The 19618-nt window shown below is 33.5% G+C and overlaps 1 protein-coding gene across 2 annotated transcripts in view; it reads right to left on the bottom strand.

Moving 5' to 3' along the window:
• Nucleotides 1–3364: 3364 nt before the first annotated feature.
• Nucleotides 3365–19618, bottom strand: part of Plaa (phospholipase A2 activating protein) — a 31258-nt gene continuing 15004 nt past the window's right edge. For both annotated transcript variants that reach the window (XM_015492478.2, XM_048783528.1), the window contains 8 exons: nt 18742–18911; nt 17497–17654; nt 16579–16798; nt 13097–13165; nt 9811–9882; nt 7476–7577; nt 5827–5991; nt 3365–4100 (listed from right to left, as the gene is read on the bottom strand). In XM_015492478.2, coding sequence (XP_015347964.1) covers nt 3535–4100; nt 5827–5991; nt 7476–7577; nt 9811–9882; nt 13097–13165; nt 16579–16798; nt 17497–17654; nt 18742–18911 — 1522 coding nt within the window. In that variant the 3' untranslated portion in view covers nt 3365–3534. The remainder of the gene's footprint in view (nt 4101–5826; nt 5992–7475; nt 7578–9810; nt 9883–13096; nt 13166–16578; nt 16799–17496; nt 17655–18741; nt 18912–19618) is intronic.

Genomic DNA, 19618 nt, shown 5'->3' with positions numbered 1-19618 from the left:
TGGAACCAAACTAGGTGCCCTTCAAACAGATGAATGGATAATATACACCTCAGCCCTTTTTGAGATAGGTTCTCACTTAGCTGCGTAGGCTGGTCTCAAAAGTTATAATCTTCCTGCCTCAGTTTTCCAAATAGCTGGAATTACAGCTGAGTGTCATTGCACATTGCCTCTGCAATTTAATTTTAAGCAGTTTCAAAAGAAAGTTTACATGCAGAGAGAGAAAATATGACAAAACATTAACAATTGTAGATTATATAGTTCCTAACTTACAATGGTTCTACTTTTTTTTACTTTATGATGATGTGAAAGAAGTAAGAAAAACTCTGCTTCATATTTTGAACTTTTCCCAGGCTAGTTATATGTAGTAAACTACTCTCATGTGCTGGATAGGGGCAATAAATTGCAGCTCCCAGTCAACTACACAATCATGAGAGTGAGCACACAATACTCTACAGTTCACTGGGGTTGCTAAGCTATGATATTCAGCAGATTTGGTGTATTAAGTGTGTTTTTGACTTAAGATACTATCAATTTGTGATAGATTTATCAGGCTATAACCCTTCATAAATTGAAGAGCACTTTAATGTATGAGCATTTGCATTAAAAAATTAAAGGAAAAACTCATGGTAAAATGGTATTAACTATTAAGTCTTCAAATTGTATTTGTCATAACTATACTGCATAGAATTTTCTACAGAAAAAATGAATTAAAATTTGAATAATTTCAAATTACTTTTTTAGAAGATTAACATTTTCTAATCTCAAGTGGATAATTTCTCTCAAGACCTCTAGGAATGATGATACATCACAAATAGTCCTCTATTCATTTTATCATTTCCTTACAGAATAATCATAATGTACACAATGGTATTACTAAGTAACCTATCTCCAACTCATCCCCAGAACTATCTTTGAAATATTTTCAGATATGCGTCTTTTATCACTTAGGAAGATTATGAAATATATAACATTTAATCACATTGCTATTTGGTCATATATTGATTGCTATATCAAACTCAGCTAGTCATAAGAGAACCACAACACAAACATATGTATCTAAAAAGTGAATAATTATGTCTTTTGCAGGCAATGGGGTTTCTTTTCTTTTTTTTGCTGGGAGGAGGTATTGGTACTTGGAGACAGGGTCTCACTGGGTTACTTGCGGCCTAAGGGGCTGGGGCCGGCTTTGAACTCACATGCTCCTGCCTCAGCCTCTGGGATTACAGGCATATGCCACCACACCCAGTGGCAATGGACTTTCAAATGCAATCTGAAGTATACTACTTGTTAAGAGTTTTTCCACTGGAGGTGATTTGGCCATGGGTATCAGTCTTAAGTACATTCATTAAATTGATTAATTGATGAATCAATTACGTGTACAAAACATATTCCTTGTGAAATTTTTCATAGCACTGCTTGATAGCAAAGAATTATAAACAGTGTCAGATAGTAGGTCATGGGTATACTCATATAATGAAATATCATATTTATTAATAGGTGGAGATATGTGTACTATGTTAGGTTTAAAAATCAGATCGAACATTTTGCATGATACAAAAATGACACATATTTACATACATATCAACATGCCATAAGATATTAAGAATGGTTCTCTCTAGACAATAAGATTACAGGCAATTTTTATTTGGAGGGGTGAGGTGAATGTGTGTTTTACTCAATGAATGTTTATTACTTTTATATTTAGAAATAAAAACATTAGGAGAATCACAGAAAAGTTTAAAGAAACGTAAAATCGTTAAATAATTAAACCACTATTTAACACATCCTTCAAGTGGAATTATTTTTTTCCTTTTGCTAAACTGTATAAACATGGAATGAGATAATAAAAATGTTATAAGAATATTTCACCATAGTAAAAGGCAAACAGTGTTTACAGTTTGCCACCCCTAAACTGTGTAGAGTGAACTCATATTGTTAAATAAGACTATGTCCAATTATTCAAGGGTACCTAGTTTTTCAAAATATTGCAGCCAAATTGTACCTATAATTACATGGTAGACTTGACGTATTAAGAGGGCAGCGTATTGTAATGGAACCAGTCTGATCCAGGTTAAATTCTTAGTTTTGTCATTTAAGTGTGATGTAACAATTTAAATCCTGATTCAACAAAAAATAAAGCATAGGCTTCTGAGCTAGCAAACAATATTTAAAGTCCAGGTGCACACCGAGAAGGTACGATTTAATACTTATCAAGGTATATACCCCCTCTATTTACATTTTACTGATTTCCTTTTGATATCCAGAAGTTTTTCCTTGATTAATCTAAAGAATCAGAAACTTTTATTCCCATGCTAGGAAAAAAGGTCCTTCTCAGAGTTCAATTTGGCATTGGCTAGGAAACCCCCACGGTAATACCACAAATGCTAAGAATGTTGCTCATGATTTTAGGCCAAGTCCTTTTGGTGAAAACATTTCTCCCACATAAAAAATAAAAATTTGCTTAAGAAATTAGATTGTGTTAGACACAACCAATCATCTAAAATTAATAGATGGTTCTTTGTTTTAGTTGCTAAGATGTTCAGAAAGGATGTTCTTTGACCACCTTCTCTGAGAAATTATAGTACTTTTAATAGTTAACTCACTCTTGGGTTTTCTTTCTTTTCTCCTATCATGATTCATTCCATTATCTTTAGACTTGCAACAGAGATAATACCATCCCTCATTTAAAGCTGGTTGGAGAAGTAAATGTCAAAGTGTGTAGTATACTGTGTGGGTCATATTGGAGGATCCAAGACATTAATTTCACAAATAACATAGATTGATACAGGTTTGCTTACATAGTGCCTAATAAAATTGAACATGTTTTAAATAATGGAAATAACTGAAAGTAAACAAATATCATTGCTGGAATGAAAATGAAGCTATCTCAAACATGGAAGGGGAAAAGAAACTGGATATAACCTATATGCAACTTAAGGCCTCTCGTCTAAATTGATATATGATCTAACTTATCTCATCTATTTGATTTTTCATCTAAAAATTAGCTAGAAAACAAATATACCTTCTATTTATAAATGACTTAAATCAAGAAATTATCTTTTCAATGTATAACAATATTTAAAAATGTATAGTAAATGCTAAAACAAAACCTTGAAATATGTCAGTGATGTTCATAGAACCCAACAATGAAAGTAATCGAAGAAGTTAAAATAAAAGATAACCACCAACAACTAACAGTTTAGTAAAAACAGATTATATAAAAGCCCTTGTATTCTTCTGAATGGCTAAGGTATGGAGAAAAATGACATAGTGATGGTGATGTTGTTGATTACAGTTTTTTCTTAATTTGTTTCTATATTCTTGAAAATTTATCCACATTACACAGGAAAAATCTCACAATTCATCAGTGCAAAAATTTTATTTCTCCTTTGTTTCCCCTCCTTGCCAGTTTACAAGATCTGAACTTTAACTTAATCCACAGTATTTTTTTTAATAATCTTTAATCAGTCATGAAAAATGTGAGGAAAAAAAAAACACTAATCAATTTAAAATCTCAGCCCCCATTCCCCAATACTACAGCAAATTTAGGATAAGCCTACAGCATTCACTTACTTTAGCTGGTTCTGATACCGAGGCATACTTTTTTATTTGAGTATCAACACCTAAAGACTTGGCTAATTGTACAGCATTTGAATCATCACTGATAAGTGTCCCAAGAGCCACAAGAAGTCTAAAAGTGGCTTCTAGGTCTTGAACAACTTCCAAGATTGTGCTAATTACTGACAAGCATTGAGCTTTCCCTTCAATGTTATGGTCTTTATGAAAACAAACAGAATAGTTCAAGGTCAATGTAGCCAGAGCAATGTGAATGTTCTTATTGCTCCCTGATTTCAGTTCTACTGCATGGGACATCAGTGATTCCCTCTGGGACATCATGAGCTTTTGTCCTGCCTGGCCAACAAAGCAATTGCAAAAAGTCCTGAGAGCAAGCAGCTGGTTTGCTGGCTTTCCTTTAGGATTCAGTAGATTGATAAGATGACTGCTGAACTGAGCCCCTTCCTTTTCATTGCAGAAGTTTTCATTCACACTGGGATGTTTAATTGACAACCGAAGAATGTCAAGTGCAGGGAAGACAATATCTATTAAAAAGAAAATTTCATTAATGTTTATGAAAATCTAGAAAATTCCTTTGAGTATTAATAAAAAAAAAATTTGTTTTTCATTGTGGTACTGGGCATTGAACCCAGGGACACACTATCACTGAGCTACAATTCCCAGCCCTTCTTATTTTGAGACAAGGTCTTGGTAGGTTGCCAAGGATGGCCTCTAACTTGAAATTCTTCCGCCTCAGCCTCCCAAGCATCTGGGATTACACACATGTACCACCTCACCTAGCTCTTATTAAGCTTTCTTAAAGGATTATTTCTTTCTGCTACAAAATTAAGATATGCTCATCTTAGAAAATGTTAAAAAAGAATCATGTGCTTGCTCCACAAAACACATATTTTTGGAAAATACATTAGTTGGTTTTTCATATTTACTGAATTTATTGCTATAAATCCAGATATGCTATAAAATAAGGTAACTTAGCATGACACACAGTAGTCAATAATGAACTGAATTAATGTAATGGGGATTTTGTTTATAAAATTCCTATAACAATACTAATGGGTTGAACAGGGAAAGTTTTTTAGAGAACAATTCAACCAACAAATGCCATAAGAATACTCATAGATTGGTGGGAGCTTTGTAATCAAGGGATTGGATAGATACATCTGAATTCATGCAATAATCTTGGCATTACTCCAAGTGAGAAAACCTGATATTTCTGATATTATATGCACCACAATATAAAAGTAGTATGCAGCATCATTTACAAAGGATCTTAAAAAAGATAAAGGATCTTCGAAAATAAGTAATAAGCCAATGAAAATAAAATCTAATAATGCTACTAGAAAAAAAAAAAACACAGTGGAACACAGTGATCAATCAGTCAAATCTACCAAGTAGGACATTTTGTAGAACAAAATGACCTTTTATCCAATAAATAAATGACATGAAAAAAATGGGGGAGAGGACACTTTTGCAATTAAGATGTAAATTGACATAATAGAGAGGTTAAATATCATATAGCAAGTGTTTGTAGCCTAAGATTAAAAATCACAAAAAATTTCTTGGATCACCTGCAGGGGATGCACAAATGCTGAAATGGTATACAAACTGTTGTATATACAGGAATCATTATATGACAGATATGACAGATTGAGGTTTTTTTTTTTTTTCTCCCCATACTGGGGATTACACTCAGAGACACTTAACCATTGAACCAATCCTCCAGCCTTTTAAAATGTTTTATTTAGTGACAAGGCCTCACTGAATTTCTTAAGGCCTAGCTAAGTTGCTGAGGTTGGCTTTGAACTTGCAATTCTCTTGCCTCAGCCCTCAGAGCTACTGAGATTACATGTATGCACCACCATGCCTGGATACAGATTGAGAATTCTTAATCTGAAATGCCGAGTCTGAAATGCCAGGTTTTCAAAATGTATTTTGGATTTTGAATTTTCAGATTAAGGATGCTCAACTGGTAAAGTCTGTAAATATTTCAAAATCTGAAAAACTCCCAAATACAAAGCACTTCTGGCTTTAAGCATTTCAGATAAGGTATACTCAGCTTGTACCTTCAGATTCTCATAAGGCATGTAATCAAAACAAGATTATGAATTACAATGATATAGTGAATCCTTTGTGAAGTTTTCACAATTTGGATTCAAACTTCTCAGGTTAATTTTTATTTAATCTTGAAACACCAGTTGTAGGGATTGAAATAAAAGCTTTCTAGTTATATGTGGAAGAGTGCTTATTTACCTTCAGGCCAGTTAATAGATTTCCACAAAATCTGAAGTTGCTGGGCTGTGGGTTTCTCTGAAGAACTATTACATATTAGAGACAATATCTTTTCAAGAAGTACCAAATCATCCTCAGTTAACTTTTTCTCTTCAGGTGCAGTTCCATTAAGCTCCTTCAGTTTACCTAAAACCCAAAGAGAAATCTTCAGAATCCTCTTAACTACAGTTAGCCAGATAATCATAAAAGGCATTTTTTTTCCTTCAGTAAGAACATCCTACTGTATGACATTAAGACTTTTCTCAGCAATTGGCCTAGACCATGAAATAAAAATAAGGGTTGTGAGTATTTCTTGGCTAAGTACTATATGATTGAAAAAAAAAAAAAAAAAAAAGATAACTGTGATCATTTTAATTTTACCCTGTGACGCTTTCTTTTTTTAATAGAAAATGATATATTTTAATTAGTTCTAAAGTATACTGTATTTATAACCATTTTGAATGATTTTCAAAGCAACATTATATTATATATACCCAAGTAAAAGTCAAACTCCTACTTCCCCAATGAGAAAATTTATAACAAATTTTTGGTCAAATTATGCCAACTTCTATGACTCAATGAAACAGTAAAGCATTAACTGACTTAAAATATACTGAGTTCAATATGCATATTTGACATACAATATTTTTAAAACTTAATAAAATATTACTTTGACTTTCGTGTTTATAATTTCCTTCAGAGTTATCACATGTATCTTTAATATCTATGTCCTTATTATCACAAAAACTTTGAGTCATCTAATATCATTTCTTCAAATATATGTACAAAAGTGTGCATATATATTTTTCTCCAAAAAAATTAAGAAAATTGCTATTAATATCAGTGATTTTTACAAAGGTAATATGAAGGATAACAGCAACCCAAACACACAAACAAAAACCCTGCCTTCTATTTAGATACAAATGTTACATTATCTCAATTAATTTTCACCATAATCTTTGTGGTAGAGATAGTAATTCTCTTAGTCTGAAACAACACTGTTAATTTGTTTCGAGGAAAAAAAAAAAACATGAGAGCAATCAAAGTCATTAGAGCAGTTTCATTTTTAGTGGACAATTAAAAATGACCATTTATTATTTTTATGAGCCACTAAATTTTTAAAAATAAGATCTTTGTGGGCAGGGGATGTGGCTAAAGCGGTAGCCCGCTCTCCTGGCATGCGTGTGGCCTGGGTTTGATCCTCAGCACCACATACAAACAAAGATGTTGTGTCCGCCGAAAACTAAAAAATAAATATTAAAAAAATTCTCTCTCTCTCTTCTTTCTCTCTTTAAAAAAAAAAATAAGATCTTTGTTTTTCAAATGCTTTACTCACTTTCTTTTTTCTGACAACATGAAATGACTGTGAGGTGGAACTTATATTTCCCTCCTATAGTTTTATTCTCATTAAAGTCATAATAAAATATTTATCCTTTATTTGGTAAGGTATCTTACAAAGTATTAAGGGTCCATCACCAAGTTTTACATTTGTAGTAAATGTAGCTGTATAATACCACAATAGAAGCCTCTATTCATACAAGTACCCAATTTCTCACATTTTAGAAAAACAGCTTTCACAGTGTTTCCAACAGTATGAGGATTGTGAAAAAAATTAATTAAAAAAGGCTTACCTAATATTTGTGTAGGGTTTGCTTGGTCAAAAGTGACAGCTTCTTTTTTAGGGAAGTAAATATTCACTGTTTTAGATGCAGCTGATCTGTAGGCACTATTCCCTATTTACAAAATAAATAATCATGACAATCACAAGGAATGATCAAAAATGAGATTTTCCTAGGTTTGTTTTCACAAGTACTGAGATATATAATTACTAGTGCATGTAATAAAAACATGTAACTTAAAAAAAAAAAAAAGCCCATCCACAAGAAATATTTGTTGATATAAACATTTTTGCTTTGGAAAATGGAAGCTTACATGTAGAAGAAGGCCTTTAGTTTTTATATTTTCTACTTTCTGTTTTAAGGATTTAATTGAAATTGTGTATTTTTAAACGATCAAAAAACGCAAAACATAGGCTGGAGTTGGAGCTCAGTGGTAGGGTACTTGCCTAGCACACGTGAGACACTGGGTTTGATCCTCCTAAGCACCACATAAAATCAATAAGTAAAGGTATTGTATCTGTCTAAATGCAAAACAATTATGAAACTTTCCACTCCTATCTTCTTTAACATAATGATCTCTCCTTTCTCATATCTTTTACTGTTTACTCTAAATGATAGTCATTGTCATTTTCTCTAATCACTTTCTATATCTTCTTTATAAATTCCCAAGTAGCAAATTCCTGTATTCTTTTAAACATTTTTATTTCATTAAGTCTCTATTACAGTAACCAAAATTCAGTATCTGATGATAAAGGCTGGCACCAGATGACAATTCAGTTAATTCAATGGAATAAAATTATTTCAATGAAAGTATAATTTAAATCTAATTTATTTTATTTACTTACATTTTTTCCTATACTGGGATTTCTTTTGAGAAAACAAAAAAATGACACGAAAGCAATCAAAGTCAATAGAGCACTTTCATTGTTAGTGGACAATTAAAAATGACCATTTATTATTTCTATGAGCCACTAATTGAAAAAAAAAGATTTTTAATTTTTGAATTTTAAAAAACCCAGAACCCAGGGGCATTCTATCTCTGAGATATAGCCCCAGCCCTTTATTTATTTTTGAGATAGGGTCTCACTAAGATACCCAGACAACCTCAAATTTAGGATTCTCCTGCCTCAGCCTCATGAGTAATTGGGATTACAGGTGTGTGCTACCTCATTTGGTTTTAATTTATCTTACTTAACATTTTAAATCTTTATTTATACTCCATTTTTGTTCTAATGTAAAACTAAGGTATTTTGCAAAAATTATGACAGATTTAATATTCTGATTATATAAAGGATAGAAAGGAGTAAAGGCAAATAAAAATACACCAAGTAATAAGTGTACAAAATGAATTCTATTTGTTAAGTATAAAACATTCATTGACATGATCAAAGATGGACCATAAAGACACTACCTGCACTCCTGGTTGTTACAGTCTACAAGCTGTGATAAGGACAGTATAAATAAATATCCAAATAATTAAGTACAATAAAATTATCTGAAGGAAAAATACAGAATTTAAAGAGAACATGATAGAATGGTGATATGGCAAAGGACACATATAGGTGTGTGTAAGGGGGTGTTAAACAATCAATAACATAACAAAGCAAAGGGTTTAAGTATCCCCAAACAAAACTGTGTTCAAAGCTCCTGAAGTAGAAAGCAGCATACCATGCTCAAGAAACTGATCAACAGAGTGAACTNAAAAAAAAAAAAAAAAAAAAAAAAAGAACTGGGGATATGGTTCAGTGGTTAAATGCTCCTGGGTTCATTCTCAGATACAGGGGAAAAAACAAACAATGGATAACAATAAAGTGAATAATACTCTCAGCATATTAAGGAAGAATGAAGGAACAGAGATTGGAATAATTCTCAGATACAGGGGAAAAAAACAAACAATGGATAACAATAAAGTGAGTAATACTCTCAGCATATTAAGAAAGCATGAAGGAACAGAGATTGGAATAAATATAGATTCTTCTAAGGGTAATGAGAAGCCCAACTTACTACACTAGTTTTCAATTCTTGGTGCATATTAAAATCAAATTGAAAGTTTATTAAACTAACTTTGTCAAGGTCCTAACCTAGAGCAATATTAAACCACTGAGCATCTCTGGGGATGAGCTTGAGCTTATTCTTTTTAAGCTTCCCAGATGACTCTAATGTGTAGTAAAAGATAATTCTAACAAAATTCTAAAAGCCAAGCCAAGAAAATTATTTACTATGAAAAGATTTCTCAATCAAGAAAACGATACAAATTTTCTTACTTTTCCATTAAAAGTTCCAATGAATTCTAAAAATTAAGAGAGAGAAAGAGAAAAAAAGAGAGAGAAATATTAAGAGTATATACCTGTAAATGGATCAACTCCAGTCATGTTAGTAGTGCCCATACTTGCAGAACCTGGCACATAACGACCAGCACCTGCAATGTAATAATACTCCTGGTAAGCAAAAGTAACTACAAATTATAAAGTCCATACTATTCTTTCTTTACATAACTTATTTTTAGTATTAGACATACTTCCAGAATAGCACCTTTATATACATAATAAATGTGCTATAAAATTTAATACAGAAAATAGAGTGGTGCATTGCATATAATAAGTGCCCAATAAATGTTAGGTAAAAAAGTAATTTTCAAGTGACAAAATAAACATTGGATGTCTTATACATTATAATTATAGAAATTCAGGAAGTTACAAAAACAAGTGGATTAAAGAGAAAGCTTTCCAAAATGAAATGTGAACCCTATACTAAAAAAGAAAAGAATAAGGCTACCTGCGAGCACATAAGACAATTGGAAGAGACTTAGATAATAGTTAGGGGTGCTATGACAACAGCCCAGTTTACATTTGAGACCATACTTGTGGCTGTCTTATTGAAGGAAGAAAGGAAGATAGGGAGGAAGGAGAGAGGGAGAGAGGGAAAGAGCAGAATTAGCAAGAGTTGGAGATGTTCAGAGGACTGGATTAGCCTTTGAGTAAAGGAGGAAGATGAGCTCATGTTCCGGCCTGAGTTTGTATATAATGTAGGAGTTGCTATAATCAGTGTGACATACACAGAAAACATAAAAAAAAAAAAAACTATAACAAAAAATAAAATAAAATAAACGATAAACAAAAGCCAAGTGTGGAGACACATGCGTATATCTGCAGGAGTATGAGGCAGGAGGATTACAAAATCAATGCCAGTCTCGGCAATTTTCTGAGCCACTGTCTCAAAATTTAAAAAAAAAACTTAAAAAGGGTTGGAGATGTAGCTCAGTGGTAGAGTGCTCGCCTAGCACATGAGGCCCTGGGCTCATTCTCCGTACTGCCAAAAATAATAACAACAACAATGAAACCACAGATAAGTAGATTTGTTGAGCATTAATTATGTCAGCCAGCATGGTAAGCATCTTATATGTACATTCATTCAAATATTAACTAAACACCATTATAATTCACAATATTTTAGGTTGAATAACTTGCCCAAGGCATTATGCTATTAAAAAGCAGACTATAGTCCTACACTTTTCTAAATGTGTTTTCTGATCACCTGAATCAGTTACCTATTTAATAGGCAGATTCCCAGAGTCTACTCATAACATAGTACTCTAAATTGGTGCCCCTCTAGAAACAAATAGGGAACTTGTAGAGACACATTAGAGCAAACCAGAACTAAGACCATTTAATCAGAATCCTTGGGTGAAGGATTAAAGTATAAGCATTTTTAATCTCCCCACTAATTGAGGGAATCAAAATCTCTGGGGGTACAACATTGGGATAATTAATTTAAATAAGTTTCTTAGATCATTCTAATAGATATAAGAAATGTGAGTAGTGCATAAATTAATAAGAAAAGAAAAATGAATTACGGTTGATTTAAGGTGTAAGCCATATGGGGAAATTTGGGGCCTCAATGCTATTTGGGGGTGCAACATCAACAATAATAATATAGCTAATATATATTGATTCCTTATATATATTTCAAGCTTTTTTTTTTTTTAAAGAGGGGGTGGGGAGAGAGAGAGAAATTTTAATTTTTTTTTTTTTTTTAGTTTTCAGCGGACACAACATCTGTTTGTATGTGGTGTTGAGGATCGAACCCAGGCCGCACGCATGCCAGGCGAGCGCGCTACCGCTTGAGCCACATCCCCAGCCCTGTATTTCAAGCATTTTGCTAAACATTTTATAAGTATTTTGCCATTTAATTTTCATATCTCAATATGGTATGTGCTCTTATCTAATTTTTTATATAAGTGTAGTTCAATGATCATAAAAACAATTCTCTTAGACATTTGGTATGTTATCTGCATATCTATACAATTACTGCATTTTCTGTTACTGACACTGTGCAACAGTGAGACATGCTCTGGTTATGATGAATGGTTCCAGGAATTCTTTTGATATTGTTGGTAACAGAAAAAAGCCACCAGTGACATTTTTGGAACTCTGTTAGAATAATTTTCAAGGCATCACTGTTCCAGAACTGCTGATAAAGTCATCAATTATCCACTCTTTAGGTCTTTTGAAATTACATTATGTCATCAAAGACTTCCTTAATAGTCAAGGTACTGCCACATCATTTGGCTTGATACTTCGTTATTTTAGTACACTGGCTATCAATGCGTAGGGTGTAACTACTTTTGTCTGGGCCACCAGTTCATCCACAAGAAAAAGGAAGCTCATTGAGAGCAATTCACAATTTCACGACACTGACCTAAGGTTGTGTGTTGGCCCAATCTATGGCTGAGCAGATCGTAGGGTGGTCATTTTTATAGCCCACAGTACTAAGACTGTAAGGCCAGAGGATTCCATAAAGGCTATGAATCTCTTCTCAAATTTGGTACATTGTCCAAGAACTCTGCCTGAAGATCCAACAACAGCATCACAAAAGATATCAAGAGCCATTCTGAAATATAGACTTCTTCAGCTACATTAAAGTCCAACTCTGGTGATTTTTTTCCAGTAGTATTGACACTGAGGCTTGCATACCTCAGTAAGTAATTCACTCTCATGAGATACAAAGACACTTCATGGGCTGCAGGAAGGCCATTAATAATTTAGATTAGGAAGACTAATCCTGGGCAGTCAGGTGAAATGTCTCCTCCCACGCTAAGTAAAATATGCCTGGGCTGACTTCTTGATTGCATTGCTCCATCCAATATCAGGACTCACACAGCTCCTTCTCTGCTTGTAACTGGTAGCATCTCACCAATGATGGCGCTCATGCTGTGTCTTGGTTGATGGGCTCCCCTATTATCTAATTTCACAGATAAAAAAAATAGGCTGAGATAGGTTAAGTAACTTGCCAACTCCTCATAGCAAGTAAGTGGTAGAGCCAGATTTTCAACCAAGGTCTGTCTGACTCTAAAACCTATATTCTTGTACTATTCTACTCTCCTGGCAGGAAGAACCATGGGAGAAAATGATGGGTTCTAAAAATAGGCTATTCGAGAATCATAAGGAGATCTACAAAATTATTCCAGGAAAAAGCAAAAATTAGAAGTTAAAGAAAAGGAGATCAATCAAAATTGAAAATGTAGTTAAGGGAAATTATCAGTTACTAGATAATACCTCTAAAATGTAAAACCACATAATGCAAAATGTTTTATCTATGTGGTAAAGAAGAATATGTTAAAACTTGCATCCCACCTGTAAAAGGATCTGCTGTTGGCATAGTGTTGGATGATCCTGAAGAGCCTGGAACATACCGACCACCACCTGTGTGTAGAAAATAAAGGAAAAGCTGACGTATACCAAAATTCTGAATTTCATAAACAGTATAATACTTACATTAGAAAAACCCAAACTTGTAGAAAAGCTGAAGAGAAAAGCTGTCACATGAATACAATAGAGCATTATGGCTGGGGAGAAATTAAAATTTTAGTGATTCTCTTAAGTTTTGTTTTCTTAAACTTTAATGCTTTTTTTTTTTTAATCTTGGCCCCAGCATGTAAATATTAAAATAACTGGTATTCTAAAATAAAAAGAATTGCAGGTGATCTCTGACCTAAATAATATACACATATAGTAAATTCCTGTTCTTATACAAATTCACTAGAATTCCTGCTGTTGCTGTTGCTATCAAAACCACAGGCACTGAATGTTAATCTTTTAGAGAAGCTCTGGTTCATTAATTCAGGTGTCAAACAGTAGACTCAGTTCCAGGGATCCAGCAGGGAAGAAAAATTGCTTATATCCATTGAAGCTTATAACTAACTAGTGGTGGAAAGAATTACAAAGGGTAAGAATGCTACCAAAAAAATATTTCCATTTATACATTTACAAGCATACAATATATGAGAATACATGTTGTGTTAGTAGCTCTAGGGAAATAATCAGGTTGTCCACAAAAAGATATGTAAGAATGTTTATAACATCTGGGAAGAGCAAAATAAGCCAAAGAGTTGCTAGGTTTCCAGGCACAACCAACTGCCTTGATACCTGCCCTCATCCCACAAGATGGCTTAACCAGCATTGCAGGGAGAGTTTATTATTTTGAGAGTTCATTCTTTTGACCCGAGGCTGAACTTTCAACAAGAGAAATATCCAGGCACTAAGCATCTAATTTTTTTTTTTTCTTTTTGTGTTAACTGCATGTATTTGGAGGGCTAAATCATTTTTAGTTCAGTAGTAAATTACTTTGTGAATTCTGTTTAAGCCAACATGCAGGTGAGATTAGTTTTATTTTTATAAATGGGCAATCTACATTGGGTTAGAAGGAGAAGAGAGAAAATGTGGAAACATGGAGTACCCAAAAGAGAAGAACAGATCTATGTAAGAATTTGAGACAGGAAGAGGCTATGGGTTTTTGTAGATCAAGGGAATCACTACCATGTGAAAAATTAAGTCAGTAAGACAATGGGGAGCTAGGGATATAGCTTAATAGCAGAGTACATGCCTAGCATATTGAAGGCCTTGGTTTTAATCCCCAGCATCTCAGTATCTCCCCCTCTCTCTCTCACACATACAAAGAAACGACAACAACAAAATAATTAACAATAAACTACCTATTTCAAATTTTTATTTAGAGTAGGCCTTAAACAAAGATGCGGCATTCTGTTTCCTCAGATTTCTAGATCTAGAACTCAGGGTAATACTACTAGGATCATAATCTACTTTCTGGGAGCCAAAATTCAGACTAATGCTAGTTTTACTAATTATTAGTATTTACTAATTATCAGTAGTAATTACTAGTATTAGTAAGCTAATTCTAATTAACTTAATTAGTATTAGTAGTAATCTTTTAAAAATCTAAAAGATTAGCATTTAATGCCCATCGTCCTGATAGCAACAGTGAAAGCAGGAATTTTAGTGAATTTATATAGGAATGGGATAGGAATTGATTGTATATTATTTAGGTCAGAGATCACCTGCAATTCTTTTTATATTAGATTATAGTGATTTTAGTATTTATGTGCTGGAACCAAGACAGAAAACCATTAAAGTTAAGAAAATAGAACTTAGAAAAAAAAAAAAAATCACTGGAATTTTAGTTTCAGGCTAATACTACTTTACAGACTGGCATGCACTCCTAACCCCATTTATAACATTTCAGATACTACATAAAATGTTAAAAACTAACTTGAAATAAGCATGTGGAATGCAAATCACAATTCAGCCCTAGAGTTGATGTACAACTAACTAATTTACCTTCATGTGAAAATAATTTCTTTTGTGTGTTGTACTGGGGATTGAACCCAGTGAAAGGGGTGTTTTACCACCAAGCAACATCTCTAGACCTTTTTAATTTTTAATTTTTTTAGTTACAGATGGACCCAATACGTTTATTCTATTTATTCATTTTATGTGGTGCTGAGGATCAAACCCAGTGCCTCACAAACGTGAGGCAAGCGCTCTACCACTGAGCCATAACCCCAGCCCTAGACCTTTTTATTTATTTTGAGATGGGGTCTCACTAAGTTCTCAAGGTTGGCCTTGAACTTGGGATCCTCTTGCATCAGCCTCCTCAGCTGCTGCCACTATACCCAGTGAAAACAATTTCATTTTACTAAGTATTACTATAAAATGGAAACTAAGGTGCATGCCTGGAATCAAGGCAGCAACTAAAAAGGCTTAAGCAGATGGATCACAAATTCCAGACCAGTCTTTGCAACTTAGCAAGGTCTCAAGCAACTTAGCAAGACCCTGTCTCAAAATAGAAAATAAAAAGGGCTGGGTATGTGGCTCAGTGGTTAAGTATCGCTGGGTTCAACCTCTGGTAACAACAACAACAACAAAAGGAAACTAGGGTCTAGGTGCATTGCTTAGCAATAGAGTACTTGCCTAGCATGTGGGAGTCTCTAAAAGCACCCCAGCACAACAGGGGAACTATATAAAGGAACTTAGAAGTTTCTTTTTATTTCAAATGACTGAATCAAATTTTCTTAATTTATTTAGTTTACAGTGAGGCTGTATTTTTGAAAGAATAATTATTTCTAAACACAGAATTGTATAATTCAAGGGTTAAAAATATATCAATCATAGATGTGAGGTAAAAATCCCTTGTAGATTTTTAAAAAGAATTTAAACAGCTAATCATAGTTTTAAACACATCAGAAAAAGTCAACCAAGCTGCTGATATAGCTCAGTGGTATAGCATGTGCTTAGAAAATGCCCAAGGCATTTGGTTTAATCACCACACCCCTCAAAAAGGTCAAAGTCAAAAACTAACTCTGATTGTTTGGATCTGGAATATCCTCCAAAGGTTCATGTTTAAAGCTTAGTCCCATAATCAGAGGGGGCTTTTGAGAAGTGATTAGATCACAAAGACTCTAACCTCGTCAATGGATTGATATAGTTCAACAGACTACTGGGGAGGTGTCGGAAATTATAAGAGGTGGTACCAAGGGACTTTGTCTTTAAGGCATGCCCTTGGGGACTATTTCTGGTCCCTGACCCCTTTCTCTTGCTTTCTCTCTGCTTCCTGTCTGCCATGGGGTAACAGCTTTGCTGTATCACACCTTCCCCACATCATGATGTGAATCAATACAACCAATAACCATGGACTGAAATCTCTGAAACCCTGATCCTAAAAACAATCTTTCCTCCTCTAAGTTAAAATTTTAGGTATTTAATCACAGTAACAGAAAGCTAACACAGATGGATATGAGTTAATACAAACCCTAACTTACCTGTAAATGGATCTGAAAAACTGGTATTCCCAAGTCCCAACATTTGTCCTTTTGTGTTATCAATAATAAATTTAGCCACCTGATCTAAAAACATGGGATTCAAATCATTCTTCTGTAAGAAATTATATGCGGTTAGCCAGGGATCATCACTGGTATTGTATGGCAATTTATATGATGGTCCACCTTCATTGACATCAATTGAGAAAACATAATCAAATTCCTATAATGGGAACATTAAAAAAAAAATTTCATATGTTAGTGATATATATAACACAGAGGTCAATGTGTTCTTTATTTTAATAATTACAATGCCTAAACTTTCTCCAAAGTGCAATGCTAAAAGCTTCCTCTTTGGCAGATAAAGATTAACTGTAATTTTATGTGCTGTAAGATTAGTATTTCACAGGGGGTGGGGAGAAAGGAGATGGGAAATGGATTATAACATTAATTCTATTAGACAAAGGAAGAACCAAAGGAAGATTTCCAACTGGTTCATCTCAAGAGAAAAGTTATCACCTGTTTGGTACCCTACTCACCAAAACCTGCTGGCATTATAAGCACTGCCCTGCAGGATCCCTCAAGTCTTGTCAAGTTAAACACACCCAGGCATTAAGCAATAGATGTAGCATTAGATGAGAGGTGGAACAGAAGTCCCCAATCCAAAATTAGTGGGAAAAGTTATGTATGGGAATTCTAAAAGACAGATTATGGCTAACTTGCCTATTAAGTGCAGTTTCCTCTACATGGAAGACATATTTTAAAAATCTATTTCAAGACAGGTAAAAAGATAATTTTCCCACAGTAATATAGTTTTCAATGTCAAAGCACCAAAGAAAAATTTATCAGCACAGGGAAAAAAATACCTATAATTTGTCTAATAGTCTAAGATAATGATAGTTAGAAAGTACTTTAACATACTTTCCCTTCATATAAAACTTTTCCAGATGTTTGCTGAGTAGCACCAGAAGAGCCAACAACATCACCAATTTTTATCCACCTTCCTTCACTAACACTCCACTGATAGGCTTCGACTCTGTCCCCATCTCTGATTAGACGAGTTTGTCCTTCTCTAGTACCTTAAAACAAAAATTGTAAGAATCAAAAATAGAATGGCAGAGTAAAATTTGAAAACATTTAGAAAGAAAAATTTTAATACTAAAATTTATACATGAGATTTAAAAGAGAATTTTATTTTAGTAATAATTCTAGTAGAAAGTGACCAAAGGAAAATAATGGTTGTAAAGAAATTTTACGAAATAATACAAGGCTTAAAAAATGTGATTCTAAGCTGGGCATGGTGACACATGTCTGTAATCCCTCTCAGCTACTGAGAAAGTCGAAGTAGGAAGATCATAAGTTTAATGCCAGCTTGGGCAACTTAGCAAGACACTGTCTCAAAATAAAATAAAATAAAATATAAAAGGCTGAGAACATAGTTCATTGGTAGTGTACTACTAGGATGTGGGAGACCTCTAGGCTTAAATCCCAATACTTATTACCAAAAGAAAAAAAAAAGATTCTGCTAGAGAGCTAGCAATTTTACCCACTATTGCCTTTGCATCCTAAGTGCAAACCTTTACAAAATATAAAAAGGCAAATAACATCTACTATCATAAAAGTAGCCTTGACCTCATGAGCATCCTAACAAATTTCAGATCCCCAGGGTTCTATGAATCTAGTTTTGAGAAGTGATGATGTAATGGGTCAGGGATATATCCATAAGATTTTACTTGAGATGACTTTTGTTCTTGGATTTCAAACTCAAATGATCCCTAACTTGTAGACATTACTATATTTGAATTCACTTTTGTGTTTAGTCTTTATAACTCTTTCAGGGAATTCGATTAGCCAAAAAGTATTACCTATGTATTTTTCAAGTTTTTACTATTTTTGAGCTAAGTGTTGAGATTCTTATTAAAAGGAAAAATTCCTGATGGGAAGCATCACTCAAAGTCTATACTGTGAGATAGGTGCAAGAGCAACATAGTTTCTCATAGCAGTTACCTGTGGTAATAAAAATTCACAAAAAACAGAATCTGGCAATGAGAATAACAATGAAACACTAGCAAAACAACATTTTCTCCCTTCTTATCTGTTCTTAGTATTCCCAAAGGCAAATGTGGTGACATTTTAAACTGCTATTAGAAACACTGCAATATTTACCAGGTTCATTCAGATGTTCCCTCCCAGGAAGCTGTTCAGCATTAATGTCCCCTAAATCACCAGTTTTGGAATCAATGGTTGCCTGAGAGAGCTCTTTTTCAAAAGCCTTGATTTCCTCAGCACTTGCTATCCGATCCTCTGATTCTGTAAACACTCTAATAATACCATCACTATAAAAAAAACAAACACAATGATTTTAAAAATCATTGCCATAGTATATCAACATTCCACACCTGAATGATCCAAAGCAAAAATTCATTTGTGAATATGAGAAATGTTACTATGTATTCATTTATAGCACTATACTGACCCCAGCACATTACTCTATATTATAAATTACTGAAAATGGACACAGAAATACATATTTAATATAACTTTTAAATATTTACTTACCATCATAACAATTACTAGAATTATGCAATTTACTTTTAAAGTCAACATTACATAGGTTTTTTTTACTATAAAGAAGGATAGTGCACTGGTTTACTTTATACAAGGCTCAAAGACCCACCCTAATATTTATAAAATAAAAGATGTTCAATAGGGAAGCACGGGCTTTATTTACCTTACTAGTACTGAGCAGTAACTTCAATCAAAGAAAAACAATGGCCTTAAGTTTAGACTGCAAAGCAGCCCTCAAACTTTATTCCCGAAAAAAATCACTCCATTTCTATGGTTCCTCAATTCTAAATTTTGAAATAGGAGAGCCAAGTTAGCTACTTTCAATTGTATTCATCCCACTCAATTCCACAGAATCTTCTATGTAAATCAATTTCCCTCTTTCAATTGTTTTTTCTTCAACTTCTAATATGCTTAGTGGAAAATAAAACTAAGCCAACAAACCAACCCTTGACTTGGCAAAAAAAAAAAAAAAAAA

Source organism: Marmota marmota, unplaced genomic scaffold (genome assembly GCF_001458135.2).
Source record: "Marmota marmota marmota unplaced genomic scaffold, marMar, whole genome shotgun sequence".
In the NCBI taxonomy this organism is placed as follows: Eukaryota; Metazoa; Chordata; class Mammalia; order Rodentia; family Sciuridae; genus Marmota; species Marmota marmota.
The sequence above is the reverse complement of the archived record's forward strand: the minus strand, read 5'-3'. Positions and strand labels throughout refer to the sequence as shown.